The following is a 22,690-nucleotide window of genomic DNA, read 5'->3' on the forward strand; positions in this document are numbered from 1 at the left end:
AGAATTAGGTTAACGGTCATTGCATTGCATTCTGGCAAAGAATTTATCTACATGCCTGAGACTTTGTAAGAAGCTAAAATTAAAGGTAACACATTAATTCATCTGGTAGAAGAAAAAGTTAGGTATCATATCATTCATCCTGTAACATGGCTGCTGCTGGCTCTTTTAGTAACATTTTTAGTGAGACTGTCAACCAAGTAGTTTGAAAACCTCGTAGTTTGGTTAAAAAAAAAGAGACTAGGGGTAGGATTGTTGAAGAGTGTGTCCTTAAGGAAAGCCAAGTACTCCGTGTCAGAGTGAAAAGAGAACCCTTGAGGGCATCTTGGGAATTGGTTCTACCCATCCCTGCCAAAATCAAAGATGTAAAGATGTACATTCCTTTGAAAGAGACTTCTTTGAGAAGGGAACTCCAGAGAATTCTGCTCACACAGGGATTCTTTGGAAAGTACTTTTAGAGGTTTGACTGCCCAGACAGCTGTGGTCCAGCCAACATTCAGTTTGATAATGGACCTTGCTATCATGCACATGATGCAGGCATGTAAAATATAAGAGCTGTGGGATCACAGAACCTTTCTGCCTAGGTTTCAAAGGAAAAGCCCGGGAGTCAAGATGTGGTTGGGTCAGATTCTCTGCGGGCTGCCTCTGCGTGAACTGTGTTCAAAGCTAAGGGAAGGAAGCCTAAGATGCAACAAGGCCCTATGTAGAGTTGCCAGAAACATGGGCTTTCTGCTAACGGAGGGACAAGCAGAAGAGCCACTTCTGAAGAGAGATCATGTAAGTCATAAGCAGCCAAGAATATAGGGACAGGGTTTAGAGCTTACAGCCCACTGCCCCATGTCCAGAAGCCCGACATGAGACTACAGGATTTAGTGTTTACCTGCTGAGTTCAGCTGTTTTCTTTGGTCCGATCTTTCCTGGCTGTTTTCCCATTTGCCCCTTTTGGAATCAGAGTGTTTACTCTGTGTTTTTTATCTTGGTTGAATATTTTTTTGAAAAACAAATTCTGTGGATTTGTTTGCCTCCAGTCTTAGGGGAAGCTTTGTAAGGTTCTAACATATCTTTGAGAGAAATGCCTTCTGAAAGTCATCCTCTAACATCACACACACACACACACACACACACACACACACACAGAGGGGGGAGAGGGAGGGAGGGAGGGAGGGAGGGAGAGAGAGAGAGAGAGAGAGAGAGAGAGAGAGAGAGAGAGAGAGAGAAAGAGGGAGGAGATCTGATTAATTGGACGTAGGTTTCAAGAATCTGACTTTGATGTGTGTGGTGTGTGCTTCTTTGTGTGTGAGTCTTCTGAGCAGTCACCAAGTTTTTGCCAGTCCTCGGCAATCGTGTCAGGTGCTTTCAGCCCTGTTTATTCTCCTCGTGAGGATGTAATGAGACTAGAGCTTTCGTTCCTTTATGAGATCCTGAGCCTCTATTTGGTGTTCCTTTCTGTTTGGTTTTAACTACCCCCCCCCCCCATTCTTTGACTGGCAGTTTCTTTTGCTCTGTCTTCTGCTTCACTGACTTTCTCCTCTTCCCGACTAGTCTCATGTTCAGTCTATTCATTGAATTTTTTATTTCAGGATCGTATTTTAAGTTCTCTAATTTCAACTTGGTTAAACATCTTTATTTCTTTGCTGATAGTTTCTGTTTTCCAAATGTGTTTCAAGTATGTTTATAATTGCTTGTTGAAGTGTTTTTATGATAGTTCCTTTAAATGCTTTGTCAAGAGGTCAGGAAGATAGCTTGGCTGATAAAGGCACCTGCTGCTGAGCTGCTAGCCTGAGTGCCATCCCCAGGACTCACACAGTGAGGAGAGAGTTGACTTCCTTAAGTTGTCTTGACCTGCACTTACGTGCAGTAGTGTTCCTGAACCCACCTGTATGCATACATATGCACACAAAATCAATTAATATGTGGTAAAATTCTAAAAAGCTTGACAGGTTCTAGCATCTGTCATTTCACTGTTGATATCTATTGATTATCTTTTGAATCAGGTTGAGATTTTCCTCATTCTTGAAATGATTAATTTCTGTTGAACATTTATCTGATAAAATGTCCACTGGACATTTGGAACATTATAAAACCCTGGATATTAAGCCAGGTGAGGTGGAGCACACCTTTAATCTCACTTTGGAGGCAGAGGCAGGCACATCTCTGCCTGGTCTACAGAGTGAGTTTCAGGACAGCCACAGCTACACAGAGAGAACCTGTCTTGAGAAGCCAAAAACCAACCAAACAAAAAACACCCATGTTTATTTTCCATCATTTTTTATTGTGTGTGGAGGGGCGTGGTTATGATATGGGAATCAAATGTAGCATACTAGACAGGTGCTCCTCCAGTTATGAACCTCTCTCTGCTTTATTACATCCCCCAGTACTTCAGTGGCAGGAGTGGAAGAGGAGCTCATTATTGCACATACATGTACACATCTTGATTCCCTGGTGAGCTGCCCCCACGCTGAATTAGAACAGCAGAGATGCCTCATTACTGTTTGCTTCATGGCCTCTACTAGACATAGACTGGCAAAAGGCCGGATTACCATTGTGTGGTGAGAGTCCTGACTCACCAGAAAGCTCCAAGTAACATTTATTCCAGTGGGCAAAGCCTCTGCTGGCACTGGTGGGACAGAGGTACAGTGGTCTCTGCTGGTCACCTGGAGAATTGTCTTAAGCATTTCATACTAGTCTGTTCTTTCCCTCATTTTTTTGACTATAAAGAGCAAAGGTTTTCTTTTTTTTTTTTTCTGTACCAGTTAACGTTTTTGTATTGCCTCTTTATCTCCAAATGTGAGGTCATGAAGGATAAAAAAGAAAGCTCAAATATCTTACAAGTCTGCCTTTTCTTGGGTCTAGATCTTGTTAGTTTGACCTCCGGTTTCTACATTCCAGAGTCTTTTATGTTTATTTTATATGTGTCACGTTAAGCTTTTCACAAATATATGCTCCATGAGAAGAATAGGAAAAAGTATACTTCTTCCCATCTTCACAGGACCAGAAGCTATGAGTGGCTCCTAAATGAATCTTAACAATCGTCATTGACAGCTTATTGTGCATTGGCCAGTAGGATGGCTCAGTGGGTAAAGGGGCTATTATGAGTTCAACCCCCGAACTCAAATGGTGGAAGGAGAGCTAGCTAAATTCTATGAATTGTCTTCTGACCTCTGCACTCATATATATACACACAAAATGGACAAATAAATAAATATTCAAATAATGGAATAACCAGGAGAACTCACTATAGTCCAAGCACTAATCTGTTTTATTTATATCTGTTCATCTAATCCTCACAATAATCAAATATCATTTGTATATGAAGAACCCAAGGCAATGGAAGGACAAGGAACACACTTACTAAGTGACAGCCAACATTTGAACCCAGGTTTGATGGCAGAGCCTGTTCTCTTTATTTCATTTATCCTTATATGTATGTATATGATGTGTGCACTCATGCGAAGGTCAGAAGACAACTTTTCAGAGTTGGTTTACCTTCCACTATGACATCCAGGAATTGAACTTGGATCATCAAGTGTCATGGTTTCCTTTCCAGGTAATATGATAAAACAAAAGCAACTGAAGGGAGAAGAGAAGGTGTTTATTTTAGCTCACAGTTCCAGATCATATTCTTTCTGAATATGGAAGTCAAGTCATCAGGAGCTTGAAGCAGTTGGTCACATCTGTTGTCAGAACAGAAAAGTGAGTGCATGATACTAGTGCTCAGTTTCCCTTCTATGCTTATACACAGTCCAGGATACCCTACCTAGGGAATGGTGCCATCCACAGTGGGCAAATCTTCCCATCTCAATTCATACAATCAAAGTAATTCCCTATAGCATGTCCAGAGGCATCTCTTAGGTGATTTTAAGTTCTATGAAGTTGACAACCTAATCACCACTTGTGGCAAGCAATTTTACCTTTTGAGCTCCCTGGCTGGCTCCAGAACTGGTTTTCATTAACACTTGGTAATACTGTCTCTCTGGATATGGCCCCATACGTTGATATTATTTAAGAATCTCTCTCTCCCTCTCCCTCCCTCTCCTCTCTCTCTCTCTCTCTCTCTCTCTCTCTCTCTCTCTCTCTCTGTGTGTGTGTGTGTGTGTGTGTGTGTGTGTGTGTGTTGATGTACTCTCAGAATCCAAGGATTCCCTAGGTGCTTGATTTACAGACATTTATGAGCTATCAGGAACCAAACTCCAGTCCTGTGAAAGAGCAATATACACTCTCAATTGCTGGATGACCTCTTCAGCCTCTGTTGATACTTTATAAAAATATCAAGCACAGTTAGAAAGTGTAGCAGAATGTAGTTGATTGTATGGTATAAATAATAAATAGCCAAAATGTTTAACAAAAGAAGAAATGAGTATCATTTGAGCTAATCAAACTTGATCAAGAAGGATGAATTGAATTTGGGTAGGAGGAAGGGATTGCCTAAGTATGACAAGTTATAAGGAGAAAAATGAACTAATCTGTATTTATCTCCATTATTCTTGTTTAGGGATGTGTATGTGTGTGTCTGTGTGTCTGCCAGTGTGTTTGTGTGTCTGTCTGTGTCTCTGTGTGTGTGAGGTTTAAATGTTTTTGAGCTTGGTAGGAAAGTGTTCTCTCTGTTTCATCCCTAGCCCCTTTCCTTGTTTCAATTAAAAATAATTTATCAGGCTGGAGGGATGGCTGAGTGGTTAAGAGCACTGACTACTCTTCCAGAGGTCCTGAGTTCAATTCCCAGCAACCACATGGTGGCTTACAACCATCTGTAGTGGGATCTGATGCCCTCTTCTGGTGTGTCTGAAGACAGCTACAGTGTACTCATATATATTAAATAAATACATTAAGTAAATAAATCTTAAAAAATAAATAAATAAAATAAAAGTATCAAATGGATAGAACTGGATGCTAAGTGGAAATAAGCTAGACACAGAAACCAGATGTCATGCATTCTTCTCATCTGCAGAATCTATATATTTTTTTTAATGCATGAGGGGCCAACAGATTGCTCAGCAGGTACAAGGTGCCTACCACTAAACTTGATCATCTGAGTTCAGTCCTTGAAACATGATTCAAAGAGATAACTGACTCCTCCAAATTGTCTTCTGACCTCCACTTATACACTGTGTTATTTGCACGCATGTGCGTGCACGTGTGTGTGTGTGTGTGTGTGTGTGTGTGTGTGTGTGTGTGTGTGTGTGTTCTTCCAGGAGACTCAGGTTTGATCTCTAGCACCCACATAGCTGGGAGAGACCATCTGTCATTCCAGATCCAGGGATCCTATGTTCCTGCTTCTGGCCTCCATGAGCTCCAGGTGTGCATGTGATACTCAGATATACATGCAGGCAAAACACTTATACACATAAAATAATTTTTGAATTAAAGATACATCAAATAAGAAATTAGCTATTTGAGAAGAAGAAGAAGAGCCCCCAGTGCCTGTGCACTTTTGGAGCTCTACACTGTTTCCTTCTGAAATCAGCTCAGAGAATGGCACTGTAGTTTAGCCCATGACTGTGTTATAATCAAATTTAAACTTTCTTTAAAAAAATGAAAAATTGAGCTCGCTAGATTGTTCAACAGGTAGAGATGTTTGACAACTTGAGTCTTACCTCTGGGAGCTCATCTGGTGAAAAGAGAAAACAGACTCCCATGAGTTATCTTCTAGCCTCTACATGTAGCTGCAGCATGTACATACCTACTACCATTACCTCCTCATGAATAGATGTTAAAAATGATTTAAAATAAAACAAAAATGTCATACGAACATAAGAACCTATCAATGTCTAATTCACAGTTTAGGGGCCAAGGAGATGACTCAGTGATGAAGGCCCTTGCATTCGCAAGCTGGTAACCTGAGTTTGATCCCCAAGACCCACATAGAAGAACTGAGTCCCTCAGGTGATCTTCTGACCTTGACACACATGCCAGGGCACATGCTCATTCCCCACTCTCCTTCACACACATTTAAAAAGTTATTTAAAGAAAAATTATATGAAAATAAGAACCTATAAATGCACAACTCATTATTTAGATTCCCAAAAATGTGTTAAGGCACTCTTTTTTTAAAATTATTTAATCTTTAAAATTTTATTTAAGTTTTTTATACTCCAGATTTTATCGGTTGGGGATTTAGTTCAGTGGCGGAGTGCTTGCATAGCAAGCACAAGGCCCTGGGTTCAGTCCTCAGCTCCAGGAAAATAAAAAAAGATTTTATCCCCCTCCCAGTCCACCCTCTGACTGTTCCACATCCCATATCTCCTACCTTCCCCACCCCTCCATCTCCCCACCCTGACTCCATGAGGATGTCCCTATCCCCCTTCCCCCAGTCCTCTCCACTCCCTGGGTCCTCCAGTCTCTTGAGGGTTAGGTACATCTTCTCTGAGTCCAGACCCAGCAGTTCTCTGCTGTATATGTGTTGGGGCCGCATATCAGCTGGTGTATGCTACCTGGTTGATGGTCCAGTGTCTGAGTGATCTTGGGGGTCCAGGTTAATTGAGACTGCTGGTCCTTCTACAGGGTCACCCTCCTCCTCACCTCCTAGCTTTTCCCTAATTCAACCACAGGGGTCAGCAGCTTCTGTCCATTGGTTGGGTATAAATATCTGCATCTGACTCTTCCAGCTGCTTTTTGGGTCTTCTGGAGGGCAGTCATAACAGGCCTCTTTTTGTGAGCACTCCATAGCCTCAGTAATGGTGTCAGGCCTTGGGGCCTCCCTTTGAGCTAGATCCCACTTTGGGCCTGTCGATGGCCCTCTCTTTCTTCAGGTTTCTCTCCATTTCTGTCCCTGCAGTTCTTTCAGACAGGAACAATTATGGGTCAGTTTTTGACAGTGAGAAGGCACTCTTTCTGAAGAAGTAGTGCACATGAAAAAGAACCTCTGTGTCAGTGGTTCTCAACCTTCCTAATGCTGTGGTGGCCCCCAACCATAAAATTCTTGTTACTACTTCAGAATTGTAATTTTGGTACTGTTATGAATCGTAATGTAGATATCTGATATGCAGGGTATCTCGTGCAATTCTTGTAAAGGGGTCATTTGCGGGTCACTACCCACAGGTTGAGCACTGCTGCTCTGCATAGTAACATCATTCACTGCTCTTGAGATTAGTGCTGCAAAGCATTAAAAGCCAGAGAAGAGAATGTAAGGGGTGGTTGGCCAGTTGACGGGATTGTGTAGTGCTATCATTTGACTCAGAAGAATTGCTAACACCAGGGATTTTTCCTGTGAAGAACTTCTCAAATCCAAATGAGGATGTGAATGCATTTAGATACCCAGTAAAAACCTAATGAGAATGCCTTTTATCTGATTGGTTTTGTCTGAAACCAGGTTATTATACAAAGTATAAAAAGTGGTTTTGCTCCAGTTTCTAAACAGAATGGAAGGATTGTGCTAATTGAATTCGTGTCGACATACTTGCCGCCTCACACAGGTCAGTGTGTGAGATGGAACAAAAGAGTGGAGAGCCAGAGAGTGTTATGAGGCCCTGACCAAAATGCTCTAAATGTTAGGAATGTTGATCTTACCATGTATGAACCCCTTAAGTAAAGAATGTTGTGGGGGATTTGCATTCATCTCCATAGTAAAAAGGCCATTCTGAAAATAAGATGTCATGAAGTTTAGAAAAAATGAAGGTTAAGATCATCTGAAACTTATGCTTTAATTCCATGAGTTTGACTACAATCCATATGATGCCTATGTATAGGCACTTTGTTTAGGTAATCTGAGACTAGAGTCTGCATGAAACAAGGGGGCCTTAAAAGGAGATGAGAATAAGGGAGCTTGCTAGAGTATAGTCAGAATAGTAGAACGATAACATTTTTATTGCAGTGAAATGGCAGACACTGTGCTAAACACACACATTAAACGTATTTCATTTAAATACAGAAACAGTATATTTTGGTGACTTAATTTAGTGACCTAATTCAGTATATACAATCTCAGAGAAGTAACAGAAAATCTTTTATTGCCAGGCATGGTGATCCATGTCTTTAATTCTAGGTGGATCTTAGTAGTTCACAAGGCATTTTCCAAGACAGCCAGGGCTACACAGAGAAACTGTGTCTTGATAAACAACAACCAAACAAACAAACTTGTATCTATTCTTCAACAATTTCATAGATGTATAAACATAGCTTGATCATATTCACCCTGAAAGAAATCCTTTTCCTCCTGGAAAATGGTTTCTGTGAGTTTTCTTTTGTTTGAGACAGAATCTCACAGTTGGGCCCAAACTGACCCTGACTCAGGAGCCTTGTCCTACCCTCAACGCTTGTTATAGGTATGCAGTAAGCACTTAGCTTCTAAGTAAGTGTAGTGCTTAAACAATAAATCTGAGGGCTGAGGAATTGGCTGCCTGTCTACAGGTATGACTGTTCTGGCCAAGCACCCACATCATAACTATCTCTAACTCTAGTTTCAAGGGATTCAACACCCTTTTCTTAACTCCATGGCACCAGGCACACACATGGTATATGGCTAAATATTCATACACATCCAATAAGTACATATTAATAAAAATGAAAATAAGTCTGAATACTATGTTGAAGACTCGTAAATAGAAATTCGATTATTCAATATTGTGGTCAGTCAAAAATAGCTATGTATGTTTTCCTCTTGAAAAGTAGTTTGTTGTTTTTAATACCCTCTACCCTATTGATGTAGACTCCTGAACTGGAATAGAATAGTTTATGAAATAAGGTTACAATTATATGTTGCCTTTTTCTTTGTTTGAATTCTGAACCTAGGTAGAGACCTGGTCTCATACATAGTTCAGCTGGTAAAGTGCTTACATAGCATACACAAATCCCTGGACTCTATCCCCAACCCTGAGCAACAGGGTATGGTATACACACATGTAATCCCAGCACTTGGGAGATAGAGGTAGGAGGATCAGAAGTTCAAGAATTTCCTCAGTTACCTAGGGAGTTTGAGGCTAGCCTGGGGAACACACACACATGAGCACATGGGTGTGTCTGTGCATATGTCTGCCTGTTTGTCTGTCTTTCTTCCTCAGTTACATAGGGAATCTGAGGCCAGGCTGGTGTGGGGTGGAAGTATGTGTGTGTGTGTCTGTATCTCACACATGCACACATTCACACACAGACCATGCACTGAACACCTGTTTTGGCAACATGTATACCTTGTATATGTGAACACTGATTTTTGTTCCCCTTTTACTGAAAACAGTTTCCTAACCAGGCATAGTGGTGCATGCCACTTGGGAGGCAGAGGCAGGAGGATCTCTGTAAGTTCAAGGTCAGACTGGCAGCCTGATTTACAAAGCGAATTCCAGGACAGCCAGAACTATCACACAGAGAAACCCCATTCGAAAAACCAGGGGGAAAAAAGGAGAATAGATTCCTTTTCTCACATAATCTTTCCTAACTATGGTTTTCCCTCCCTCTACTCCTAGTTCCGCCCACGCCTACCTCATCTGGATCCTATCCCTTTCTGTCTCTTATTAGAAAAGAACAGGCTTTTAAGAAATAATAAAATATAACAAAATATAATAATATAAAAAAAGCTATCATATTGAAGTTCGACAAGACAGACAAAAGGAAAAAGAGTCCAAGAGGTGGCACAAGAATTAAAAACCCACTCATTCATAGACTCAGGAATCCCATAAAAACATTAAGGTGGAAGCTGTAATATATATGCAGAGGGCCTGGTGCAGGATCCGTGCACACTGTTTTTACAGAGAGGTGTTTGAGGTATGTAATAGTTTCTTTCACATCTGTGAACCAAAGATTTTTGATCTATAGTTTCAAATTGATTGGTTATCCACCAATATAATTTCTTTCATCTTGCACCATAAAGTGAGGTCTTTGTGGTGTTTATTTGTTTTGAGAGAAAGTCTCATAACGCCCAAGCTAGCTTCAAATGTACTGTGTAGCTTATGGTGGCAATAACTTTGAACTGCTGATCCACCTGTCTGCATGTCCCAAGAGCTGGGATTACAGGTGTATGTATGCTGTCATAGCTGGTGAAATTACTGCTTTAAAGTAATTGTGTTTTCTGTATGTTAGATATTTAAATAAATTTTCCGGATAAATTTGTTCTTTTTTCTTTTTAACAGAAAATATTTCTAAAATAATATATTTTTTAAATCCTGAAACTTTAAAACCATATACTTAATTCCCCTGTAGAATTGCAAGTCAAAACAACATAAATCTAGAGAACTGAGTAACATAATGCTCTAGAGGTGAGCGCCTGCATTTGGGAGGCTTTGGTCTTTAGCTCTGGTTGCTAGTACAGAGAGCAGAGACTGCTGCCTTCTGAGGCTGATGCAGAGAAAGGGCCATAGCTGTTCTTTAGAGGTTAATATAAGGAAACCCCTTGATTTGCCAGAGGAGTCTGGGAAGGGAGCAGATGGCAGCAAGAAGGGCCCTTCAGCTTACTCAGCTGCTCTGAGAAGCTTAGGTGACCTCTCTAATACAAACAAACCAAGTAGCTTTCAGAGTAATGGGCAGCATCATTTGTATTCCCGAATAACAATGCTGCTCCTCACTTTATCTTCCACACCCTGATCCAGTGTGTGGGCACCATCTGCTTCTTGGGAATTTATTTAGGCCCTGGCCCTGGCTAGTTGGGATTGTTATTGAGTGGTATTTCGGGTAAATGTGTTCTTTACAAAGCACTTTCACATGAATCTCATTAAGCAGTATGTTCATTTGCATAATTAAGAAACTGAGGCAAAAAGGAATTGAGGGCTATTGGAGTTGTGACTCGGACCCTGACCCATGATCTGTTCATCTCTAGAACTGTCCCAGTGCACTTGTTTGAGCATTAGCTACTAAGATTGAGAGTTAAGTTTTCCGAGAAGGGAATTAGTATTTTGTAAATGTTATTCTTAGAGTTTTAAGAGTTCTCCTGGATACTTTTTTCTTTCTTTTTCTTTCTTTTTTTCTTTGTCACAGACTAAAATAAGAAAGTAACTTGCTTTATTTTCTTCTGCTGTATACAACAATGACTTTCCAGGAAGCAAGAATTAGATGAGAAATTCTAATTTTATACTTTCATCGAAACCAAATTTATTTAAATAGAGCCATTCAAGTACAAAGGCCATATGGTGTGTGTTTGTGTATGTATGTTTGTGTGTTGTATGCATATGTTGTATTTAAATTGACTATAAGAAAAACATTCTTATCTCCCAACCCTGGGGAGGCAGAGGCAGGCAGATCTCTGTGAGTTCGAGGACAAGCTGGTCTGCAAAGTGAGATTCAGGACAGCCAGGACAGAGAAACCTTGTCTTGGGGGGTTACGGGCAGGGTGGAAGAAAAGAAAATGTGTTCTTGGGCCAGCAAGGCTGTGCCTGCCAAGTCTGATGACCTGAGTTCCTTTCCCTGGGACCCACTAGTAGAAGATCTCTACACACATGCTGTGGCAATTTGTACTCTCTCTCTCTCTCTCTCTCTCTCTCTCTCTCTCTCTCTCTCTCTCTGTGTGTGTGTGTGTGTCTGTCTGTCTGTCTGTCTGACTCAATATAATAATTAAACAAATAAAATATAAAAAACATTTTAAAGGGAAAATGAATCCTGTTAGAAAATCGCAGCACTCCTTTCCTTGCTGTTGGCTGAAATGACACTTGTGTCCATGTATTAGCACCTGCCTAGAGGCCTTGGGGAATCAAAAGAGCAGTGAGCAAAGTGGTTTTAATTGCCCAGGCGTTGCTGGAGCTTTTCTTACACTGAGAAACACAAAGGCCTTTGAATGGTGTCAGAGGGCTGTGCTGAGAAGTGCTCCTTTAGAGCTCCACACAGATGATCACATGCGGTGCCGAGACTGTCTTGTAGATCACGAGCCCATCTTTATTTTCCAGTGAGAGTGTTGCATCAAATAGTTGCCCAGGAAACCAAGCAGATGTCAGAGTTTACTGACTTGTCTGCCATTAATGCAGAACTCTGTCTTTGTAGAATTATGCTTGCTAATTACTTTTATAAAGTTGTGGATGCTTTAGATCCAATAGTGTCATACTCATTACATTGTGGTTAACAGTACAGGTTGTGGAACCAGACTGCCTGTGCTCAAACTTAAGTACGATGTTGAATGAGTTCCTTTATTCCCTGAGTTTCAGTTTTCTTACTGAAAGGAAAAGAGCAGACATTTCATTGTTCTCAGGACCTAACTAGTTAACATATGGGAGACACTTAGAATGCTCTGTCTAGTATGCAGTAAGCACTAAATGTTAAGTAATAAAATAGCTTGTATCTTTATTTTGTTTTTCATTTTGAGATAGGGTTTCTTTGTAGCCTGGCTGTCCTGGAACTTGCTGTGCAGACCAGCCTGGCCTCACAGAGATCTGCCTCTGCCTCCCAATTAATCAAAGGTATGTGCCACCACTCCTCAGCATGTGTTTTTATTTTATTTTTTTTTTAATTATTGAGCAAGGCATGGTAGTGGTGCACACCTTTAGTCCCAGCAGGTGGGAGACAGAGCTAGATCTCTGTGAGTTTGAGGCAACTTGGTCTACATAGTGAGTTATAAGACAGCTAGAGCTATATAGTAAGACCCTGTCTCCAACAACAACAACAACAACAATATAAATAAATCATTGAGAGAGAGAGAGAGAGAGAGAGAGAGAGAGAGAGAGAGAGAGAGAGAGAGAGAGAGCGCACATCATGTGAGGGTCAGAAGACTGCCTCAGGAGTTGGTTCTCTCCTTCCAGTGTGGGAATCAGGATTGAGCACAGATCATGAAACTTGTGCAGCAAAGGCTTTCACTGACTTTCATTTTTAAAAACAGTCAGATGTGGTAGTACATGCCTGAAATTTCAGCATTCAAGAGATTGAGACAGGGGTTGGGGATTTAGCTCAGTGGTAGAGCGCTTGCCTAGGAAGCGCAAGGCCTTGGGTTCGGTCCCCAGCTCCGAAAAAAAGAACCAAAAAAAAAAAAAAAAAAAAGAGATTGAGACAGGAGGATTGGTCTGAATTCAAAGCTGGTCTGAAGAAAGATTCTGTCTCAAAAACATCAACTAAGGGGCTGGGGATTTAGCTCAGTGGTAGAGCGCTTACCTAGGAAGCGCAAGGCCGTGGGTTCGGTCCCCAGCTCCGAAAAAAAGAACCAAAAAAAAAAAAAACCATCAACTAAGTGTTATAAAAACCAGCAGAAGCTAACAGCAGTCCATTTAAAATATGAATATAAATTATAGGAAAGGGTCATGTTATATTGATATTCTATATAAGTTCTTTTTTGTTTTAAAAATGTTTTATTGAGAATTATATCATCTCAGATATCTCATAAATTGCAGTCTTTAAATCACTACAGAAAAAAAGCAAATTCAATAGGAATTTCAAACCACTAATATTACATTCACACACAAAATACTAAGTAATAATTCTTAGCCTTAGAATATATTCCATCTCTCTTTTTCTTCGCTAAATGTTCAACCAGCACCATGTATAGACTGTATACCTTATGTATGTAATACGCAAAACTTTTATATACATAAGAGTTGGCACTTTGTCCAGTGGGGTATCAAAGCCTTTGGGGGAAGGACTTCTTTTTGGCTATTGGCTGTAAGTCATATGAATATCTGGTGAGACCCAGAAATGGGGCTCCTTTCAGAACCAAGTTCAGTTCCACAGCCTTGCAGGCTTTGTGTATGGTGGACACCTGCACTTGCATAGCAAGACAAAGGCTGCAACAGAACCCGGAAGTGAAGCAAGTCCTCCGTTTTAGCAAGATTCACTCCATCTTCTAAAACTTCCTTAATTTAAACCACTGACCAGTTTCTTTCATATAAGAGTGTTACAGAACATATTTCTTTAATTTCCTAGGTTAAACCCCTTCTTATCTACAGGTACTATACAAAGTACAATAGTCTTAGCTCTTCTCCTCATATTTGCTTGAATAAAGTGTTCCATTCACTGTGTTTTGAGAAAGGTTGCCTATCTATTGCAAGGTGATTCCTTGAGTGCTTTTGTCATTTTTTGTTTAGAGCTACTCATTGTCTTCTCATTGTGATTCTGAGAATTGTCAAACTCATCAAAATTTGCAGTGCCTGTATGGCATGTTTCCAGTCATGACAGATAAGTGTCCATAACTTAAAAGAGTCTGAGTAGTTGGGGATTTAGCTCAGTGGTAGAGTGCTTGCCCTGGGTTCGGTCCCCAGCTCTGAAAAAAAGAAAAAGAAAAAAGAAAAAAGAAAAGTCTGAGAACCTCCAGCTGGAGATGAGTCTTTCATTGCTTTGTCATTGCTGAAAATTCTCCATTCACATCCTACATTGATAACCAAGGCACTCACAACCAGGCCACATTCAGGATAGGACTATCACTGGCTCTGAAGAATTGCATCTTGATGTTTAAGACATCTGCTGGTCTTTCTGGACATGGCCGAGCAGGAGGCGCCATCATGGGTGTTGACATTCACCACAAGGATCAGAAGGTTCTGCGCAAGAAGCCCAAGACACAGGACATCTACCTGTGGCCGCTAGTCAAGCAGTACAAGTTTTTAGCCAGAAGGACCAACTCCACCATCAATCAGGTTGTGCTGAAAAGGCAATTTTTTAGCCACACTAACCGGCCATCTCTGTCCCTTCCCAAATGATCCGAAAGATGAAGCTTCCTGGTGGGGAGAACAAAACTGCTGTGGTTATGGGGATGGTGACAGGTGATGTGCGGATTCTGGAAGCACCCAAGCTGAAGGTGTGTGCACTGCAGGTGAGCAGCCGGGCCCGAAGTTGGATCCTCAAGCCTGGGGGGTAAGAGCCTCACCTTCAACCAACTGGCCCTGGAGTCTCCAAGGGCCAAGGCACTATGCTCCTGTCTGGTCCTCAGAAGGGCTGAGAGGTGTACCGACACTTTGGCAAGGCCCCAGGAACTCCACACAGCCACACCAAACCCTATGTTTGTCCCAAGGGCCGGAAGTTTGAGTGTGCCAGAGGCGGAAGGGCCAGCCGAGGCTACAAAAACTAACCCTGGATCTTATTGTTAAAAAAAAAAAAAAATCTTTGGCTGTTAAAAATAAAAAGAGACATGTGGTCTTGGGACTGCGTCCGAAAGGGCTGGTAGACGTCATCCTTCAGCCACGCAGCTCCAACACCAGCTGCACTGAAGCAGGAAGGGACTGTCACTTAACTTTATGTATAATGTCTCGTTACTTTGTTCTCCATCCCAGCAAAATTGTTTATTGCTGAAATATTTTAATCACAAAATCAGGAATTGGGGCTGGAGAGATGGCTCAGTGGTTAAGAGCACTGCTTACGCTTCCAGAGGTCCTGAGTTCAATTCCCAGCAACCACATGGTGGCTCACAACCATCTGTAAAGAGATCCGATGCCCTCCTCTGGTGTGTCTGAAGCCAGCAACAGTGTACTCATACAACTAAAATAAATCTTTAAAGAAATAAAATAAAATCAGGAATTTATAAACACAGGTAATCCCTTGTGGATTATAGATATGAATACAGAAAGATTCAGTTTAATGTTCACTTACCCATTCATCTATAAACAGATGCCCTTACAATCATAAGCTGGCTGTAAATATAAAAATGAAAACAAATCTTTGTTTACAAGGAGTTCACAATCTACAGGGGAAAGACAAACACGAAACTATTAATTACACTGATAGTCATTTGCTTAAAATAAAGATAAAAGTGATGAAGAATGAGAATTTAGCTAAGTGTCCAGAGACCTAGGGAAGGCTTGTTGGGGTAAGTCTCATGTGAGCTGAGAATTCAGAATGAGGAGTGGTCAAGACGGTCACGTTGGTGTAGGGAATGTCACATCTAAAGTCAAGGGCAAAGAAAATGGAGAAAACTTGCCACAGTAAAGAATCACGCAGTAAGCTTGATGTGTTTGTGTGCTGTGTAGTAGGAACAAGTCTGAAGTACTTGAAAGAGATCCCAGCACATGTCACAGTGTCCTATGATCATTGAAGAGACACTAAAAAATTCAAAGCTGTTGCATTCAGCAAACATTTGTATATTTATTCCATGTTAGTCTTGTATTAGGTACCAGAAATACAAGATAATGTGGAAATGATATGAGTTTTCAATAAAGGGGGAGTAGGCTGGTACGGTTTTTCAATCGGTATAGGCACATGCCGTGAAAGCCGAGGGCCTGAGTTCAATGCCCAAAGCCCATATAAAGGTTGAAGAGGAACAGACTACAGAGAGTTGTCCATTGACCACACAGGACTATTGCACCGCCCCCCACACACACACACAAACACACGTAAGAAATAAAAATTAAAAACAAAAGAAAATACCCAACATGTGTTCATGCTCAAAAGTATTACCATTTAAAAATTATTTCTTGACCAATAAAAGAACCAATTAGCTCAGTGGAAGAGTGCATAAAACTTTGAGTTCAATGCCTAGTACTGGCAGGATAGAGGGGGTTACTAAGCAATTGACTGTATTTGGAAAGTACACTGATTTGAAAGAATCACTATAAATCTATTCTAATTTTTAAAGCCTGGGATATTTCAGAAATTATGGTCATTTAAGATTTTGTTCTCATGACTATAATCATGAAAATTACATAACTGTTCTGGGCAATCAATGAAGTGCTTATTTCTTAGGTCTTTATTATTTGATTCTGGACAAAATCTTTCTTGTAAACTAGAATATAAACTCCACAGGCATAAATGCCAAGGCCTTTTCATTTAATGATTCAATAACCTGAGGTACCAGGAGGTTCACTGTGAAGCGATATTGGAGCTAAGCAGTGTAGACTGTAGGATCTCCTTATTTGGAAAAGAGAGGCTTCATCACATATATACAACGTTCTCTATTATTCTACTCTGTTCTTATTCTATTCTGCATTTATATATCCAAATGGAAAATCACCCTCAGTATTTTCTATTTACTTAAGGTTGAGTCCAGGCTGTTTCTGGACTCTCCAGCATTATAATGATGAGAACAGTGTCAAGGGAACCTCTTGGACCATTTTTATTGCTGTTTGTACTGCCAGTCAGTATACTAAGCAGGAGAACAATGCCTATTGTAAGTCACCAGTTATGCTTAGTTTGGGCTTTTGCTTTTTGGGAGGTTTTGACACAGGATTTCTCTGTGTCGCTCTGGCTATTCTGGAACTAGCTTTGTAGACCAGGCTGGCCTCAAACTCTACCTGCCTCTGCTTCCAGAGTTCTGGATTATAGATGTGTTTGTGCGCCACTGCATCCTGCTCATGCATGGGTTTGTAAGAGGGAGTTTGGTGCGTATTTGAGCACAGCAAATTCTAGGGAGTATTTCTTCCAAACACTGTTCCTGCCCTGTGAGGACATTTTGATGGTTTTTAGTTTTTGTTTTTGAGACAAAGTCTTTTAATGTCTATATAGTCCAGGCTCGCCCCAAACTCATGGTCTTCCTATTCTAACTCCCAAGGGCTGCAGTCATGGTCATGTGCCACCACTGTGGGTTTGACACATTTGTTGATTCTCGCCTAAGTGATACTTGCTGTGTGTTGAAGATAAAGAAAGTGTAACAGGCTTACAAGATGGTATTCTGGCAGGAGCTCAGAGCATGCCTGTAACTATAAAAGGCCAGTGATTTTTCTAGAAGTTGAGATATCAGGGGTTGGGGATTTAGCTCAGTGGTAGAGCACTTGCCTAGCAAGCGCAAGGCCCTGGGTTTGGTCCCCAGCTCCGAAAAAAAAAAAAGAAAAGAAAAGAAAAGAAAAAGAGATATCAGACACACATCTTGATATGTAATGGAGAAGGAACTATGGTATGATTTTGTTTTTATATTTTTAAACAAGGTTGAACTGTGTAGAGAAGGAGTCTAAATCACAGGTTGGGATAGAAATTTGAAATAATTTATTTTTCATTTTAAGGTTTGCTTTGTGATTTGAGGAAAAACTACTACTTATAAACTAAACAAGAACCCCTTGAAAGTATTTGGTACTTTATTCAGGGTCCACTCAGTAGTAAAGTATTTAAGATGTTTTTAATTGGTTGTAGGTTTTTGTTTTGTTTGATACAGGGTCTTCTCTCTATAGCCTGGCTATCCTGGAACTTTCTATGTAGACCAGGCTGACCTTGAACTCACAGAGATCCACTTGCCTCTGCTATTCAAAAATTGTTTTAAACTTGTACATGATGTGAATGAGGTAAAACAGGAGCAGCAGTCTATATCTGTATTCCCCAAACAATACAAGTCTCTGCAAGCCCACCATCCCTGATTACTTTGCACCAAGAGACAGGCCTGTTATAGAATAGAAATGGGGATGTTGGCCTTTATGGCCCGCTAGAGCTAGTGGAGTAAATGTTACGTGTTCTTGTTAAGTGCCGGTCCTCGATCTACCCATCATCCTTCAGGCTCTGCAACTGGTAAGAGAGACTAATAATAAAAGCTTAACCCTTTGAGTTTAACCCTAAATTAAACTTTAAAGGTATAAAAGTCCTTGGGCATTAGAGTACTCAGTAAATATGATAGTTTTGTGATATCCTAGGGTTGTTTTGACATGGTTTTTGCAGGTGTGTGCCATTGAAGACAGTGTGAGGAAGAATCATCCCAGAGATACCTAGAAAACTGTGTAAAGCAGTTGGGTCTTCCCAGTGAGCAGTGTTGTTTCTGTTACTTCTTTTGTTAAGAGAACACCATATTCCAACTGAGGAGATAGCTCAGCTGATAGAGGGCTTGGTGCACACGCTTGAGACTGAGAATAGTGGCACACTGTAATTCCACTGTGACTCAGAGGAGGAAGCAAGAGGATTAGGATTCCAAGGTCATCCTTGACTCCATAGTGACTTAGAGACATCCCAGACTACACAACACCTTGTTTCAAAAAAAAAATAATAAAGCATTCTTTCTGTATTACACAGTTATTGGGGTTGCGGGCCTTGTGAATAGAGACGTAGTACTATATAGTATCCTTGTATGAACTTTTCTGTATCTTGGGTTTCTTGCATTTTGATTGTTCCATATGGTCACCATTTTGGAATTGTGTGATTAAGGATGAAATGCCCTTGAACATACTTATTCTTCTTTCTGTTCTCCCTCATGGAATTCCTTTTCCCTCTCATCTATAGTACTCACGGGATTCTAGATTGTACCTGTGTTGTTGTAGACTTGTCTTTATTGCCATTTTAAATTCAAAATCTACTACAAGAATTATCCCTAACATTTAAGAGCTCTTTAACATTTCAGACTGCTGTGAAAACTATGAACTATCCTCCCAGAAAAATATGTATAAAAGTACATAAAAAGTTTTTATAGTCCAAGAGATTTAAAGTCCAACAGACTTTAAATTCACTCTAAGAAAAAGAATTCTTGTGTTTCTAGACTGTATTCCTTCCGGACAATACTTAAGTCTCACTCCCAGAGCTTGTCGTTCAGAGACTCACTACCTGTCCTACAGTGGAAGGACTGTGAACTGGTGAGCCCGCTAGCCCTGAAGGCTCTCCCTCCAAACAGGCTGTTTTCCTTGTCTCCTTAGGCTTCCATCTGAGTGGCACAGTGACGGAAGCAGCCACTGCGTCGGAGCCAGCAGTCACTTACAAAGTTGCAATCAGTTTTGATCGATGCAAAATCACTTCGGTGAGCTGCGGCTGTGGAAATAAGGACATATTCTACTGTGCTCATGTGGTAGCACTCTCTCTCTACAGGATCCGGAAACCAGAGCAAGTCAAACTTCGTCTTCCTATCTCAGAAACCCTTTTCCAGATGAACAGGGACCAGCTTCAGAAGTTTATTCAATACTTAATCACAGCACACCACACTGAAGTTCTTCCTACTGCACAAAAGCTGGCAGACGAAATTCTGTCCTCCAACTCAGAAATCAACCAAGTGAATGGTAATTGTTTAACATTTCCTTGATTTAAAAAAATTAGCTTTTTCACAACCACTATTAAAAGCAACGCTCCCCCCCCCCTTCTACTGTGTTGTATTTTAAGAGGTTGGAATTTTTCTACTTTTGTAATAATTTAACCTTATTCAATTCATTTTGTCCAAACAACTGTAATTAACTCTTTAGTTTCTTTTCTTTTGGGGTGGGGGTGGGGAGTGGGGGGTGAGATGGCGTTTCTCTGTGTAGCCTTGGCTGTCCTGAAACCTGCTCTGTAGACCACCCTGGCCTCAAACACATAGAGAACCACTTGCTTCTACCTGGGATTAAGGTGTGGCAAGTCTTAGTTTCTGAAAACAATTACTTTCTAGACATTTTGGCAGAGATTTTAGTAGCATTTTACTTCTTTGACTTTGTTGGTAGTTACACAGTTTTAATCACTATGTAATAATCTTTGCTATAGAGTTTCTACAACTTATAATAAGTATTTAACATCTGGGAATGTAAGGCAGTGATAAGCTCTGTCCTGGAGTGTACCAGGACCTGAGTCCAGTCCCTGGAGCTGGAATAAAAGTAGAACTTAGTTACTTTTCCCCACATGTTTCAAGACAGAGTTTTCTGCATAGCCCTGGCTGTCCTGGAACTCACTTTGAAGATCAGGGTAGCCTTGAACTCAGAAATCCACCTGCCTCTGCCTCCCTAGTGCTGGAGTAAAGGTGTGCACCACCATGGCCCCGTCATTAATAGCAGTAAACTATGACTGGTGGGTTTTTGATTTTTGGTTTTTTTTTTTTTAATGCTTTGGCATACTTTCTATAGGAAATATATGCTGCTTTTATCATTCAAAAAGTTGTTTAAGAACAAAAGAACTAAGTACAGTGGCCACACCTAATGGCCAATCCTAGTCTTTGGGAATTGGAAGCAAAAGGATCAAGAACTCAGGTCACTCTCATGTTGCAGCAAGTTCAATGCAACTTTAGCTACATGAGTTCCTACTCAGGGAGCAGGAGTAGGGAGCTGGTTCCCTAGACCTCAAGCTCCCTTAGAACATGTGGCATTATATAGCCTCATGAGAAAAAGCCAGTTCCTGAAATGGTTTAGAGTGGATTTATCCTAACAGTAGACCATTAGAGAATTTTAGATCAGAGATGGTGTAATATTTCTTATTTAGCTAATTATGTGCTTCATCTCTGGCTTGATTAATAACTATTTATGAAAGAAACTCCTTCCATTTTATCCTCTCCCGTCACCCTGAGGAAGGACCCACATCACACTAAAGTGTTACTTACTTTGACGTGTTACCAGAAGGTAAGTCACCTCATTCTCATTCTTTCTAGTGAATAGGCTAAAATATTCAAACCAACAAACCTCTATAAGAACAACTTAATTCAATGTAATTTAAATTTAAACCAATAGTGTGAACTGAGAGTTAGTGGACAGCTAAGGATCCCAGTTATAAGCTCCAGGGACTGCTCACCTAACTGAAATGGCTCTCCTCACTTACTCCTATATTTCTCCTCCGCTGTCTGACTTTGGAATGTGGGCATTTCTTAATCTTTCCCCCTCCGTTTCTGTGAATCTCTATAGATAATTCAGCTAGCCTTGATTTCAGATGTCATCCATTTATCATGACACACAGACTCATTTTTCCAGTCAACTTTTGTGAGCTTTTTATTAAAAAAAAAAAACAGCTTTTTCCCTGGTTTTTATATCACAGATATCTTAAGATCAGTAGATCCAGATATGAATGTATAGTCTATATTCTCTTACCTTTTTAGTTTCCGGCAGTGCCAGGGATTGGACTGAGGGCCTTTCATATGTCAGGCAAGTGCTCTACCACTGAGCTGCACACTGGCTGGAGTTAAGCTCCTCAGCCTTGCTTATCTTCCGCTCACTCACCGTCTCAGTGCTTAGCACTGTGCTCACTGACAAGCTCTTGGAAAATACTAACTGTTGGCTTGCTGTGTTCTGTGTTTGAAATAAGATCTCACTACATTGCTCCAGCCAGAACTCTTAAACAAAGAGGGCCTCTTCCCCAAGCCTCACAAGTTGCTCGGATTAGAGGTACTGTCCTGACTACATGTTTTTGTTTAATAAATTTAAATGTTGGGTTTGGAGAGATGGTCAGTGGTTAAGAGCACTGGCTGCACTTCCAAAGAACCCAGGTTCAATTCCCAGAACCCACGTGGCAGCTCACGATCATCTGTAACTGTAGTCCATATAACTGAAGTTATTCACATAGACTCCTTGTGATATGAAGACATACATGCTAACAGAACACCCATCTACATAAACAAATCTTTTTTTTTTTTTTTTAAACAGAAGTGTCTTGTGAAATATCTTGTGGTTCTGCCCATGATGCTACACATCTGTAAATCTTGGGAGGCCAAGGCAGGAGGATCCAGAGTTCAAATCCAACCTTGTCTACACCATGAAATTGAGAGGCTAGCCTTGTCAACATAGGAAGATCACATCTTACTCAGACAAGCGCCATGCCCATGCACGCGCGCGCGCGCGCGCGCACACACACACACACACACACACACACACACACACACACAGACACGCACACACATGCACGCACCCTCTGTGGGGCCTCTTACTGTTTCATGCTTTTTTTTCAAATGACTAATAGCCTTAATACTAGTCACACCAATTTTGTTATATCTTGCCTAAATATTGACTTACTTTCTTCTTCTCTTTGCAGTGACCTAGCCCTATTATCCTAGCAGTTCATTCTGTAAGACCACATTAGATGTTATTAATGAACCTGATTTCTTCCACAATTGCTATGACCATGAGGATCCAGAGTACTCTATGGTTTTCTACTTCTCTTCAAACCTCCTCAAATCCTGAGAGATGATATCATTCCACACTTGTAGTCCAGTTGATTAAAACCAGCTCTCTTAGGCAGACTCCTAATTCTGCTTTTTCATCTCCTAATTGAATCACCTAGCATAATAATTGGTCCAGCTGCCTCTGCCTTC

General features: G+C 40.7%; 1 protein-coding gene and 1 pseudogene across 1 annotated transcript in view; both read left to right on the forward strand.

Annotated features, from left to right (window-relative positions):
• Zswim5 (zinc finger, SWIM-type containing 5) overlaps window positions 1-22,690 on the forward strand; it is a 117,035-nt gene that overhangs the window by 62,141 nt on the left and 32,204 nt on the right. The window contains exon 2 of the mRNA NM_001401321.1: window positions 19,356-19,712. Coding sequence (NP_001388250.1) covers window positions 19,356-19,712 — 357 coding nt within the window. The remainder of the gene's footprint in view (window positions 1-19,355; window positions 19,713-22,690) is intronic.
• Window positions 1,174-17,598, forward strand: LOC134486972 (large ribosomal subunit protein eL18-like; annotated as a pseudogene).

This window comes from Rattus norvegicus, chromosome 5 (assembly GCF_036323735.1).
Source record: "Rattus norvegicus strain BN/NHsdMcwi chromosome 5, GRCr8, whole genome shotgun sequence".
NCBI lineage: Eukaryota > Metazoa > Chordata > Mammalia > Rodentia > Muridae > Rattus > Rattus norvegicus.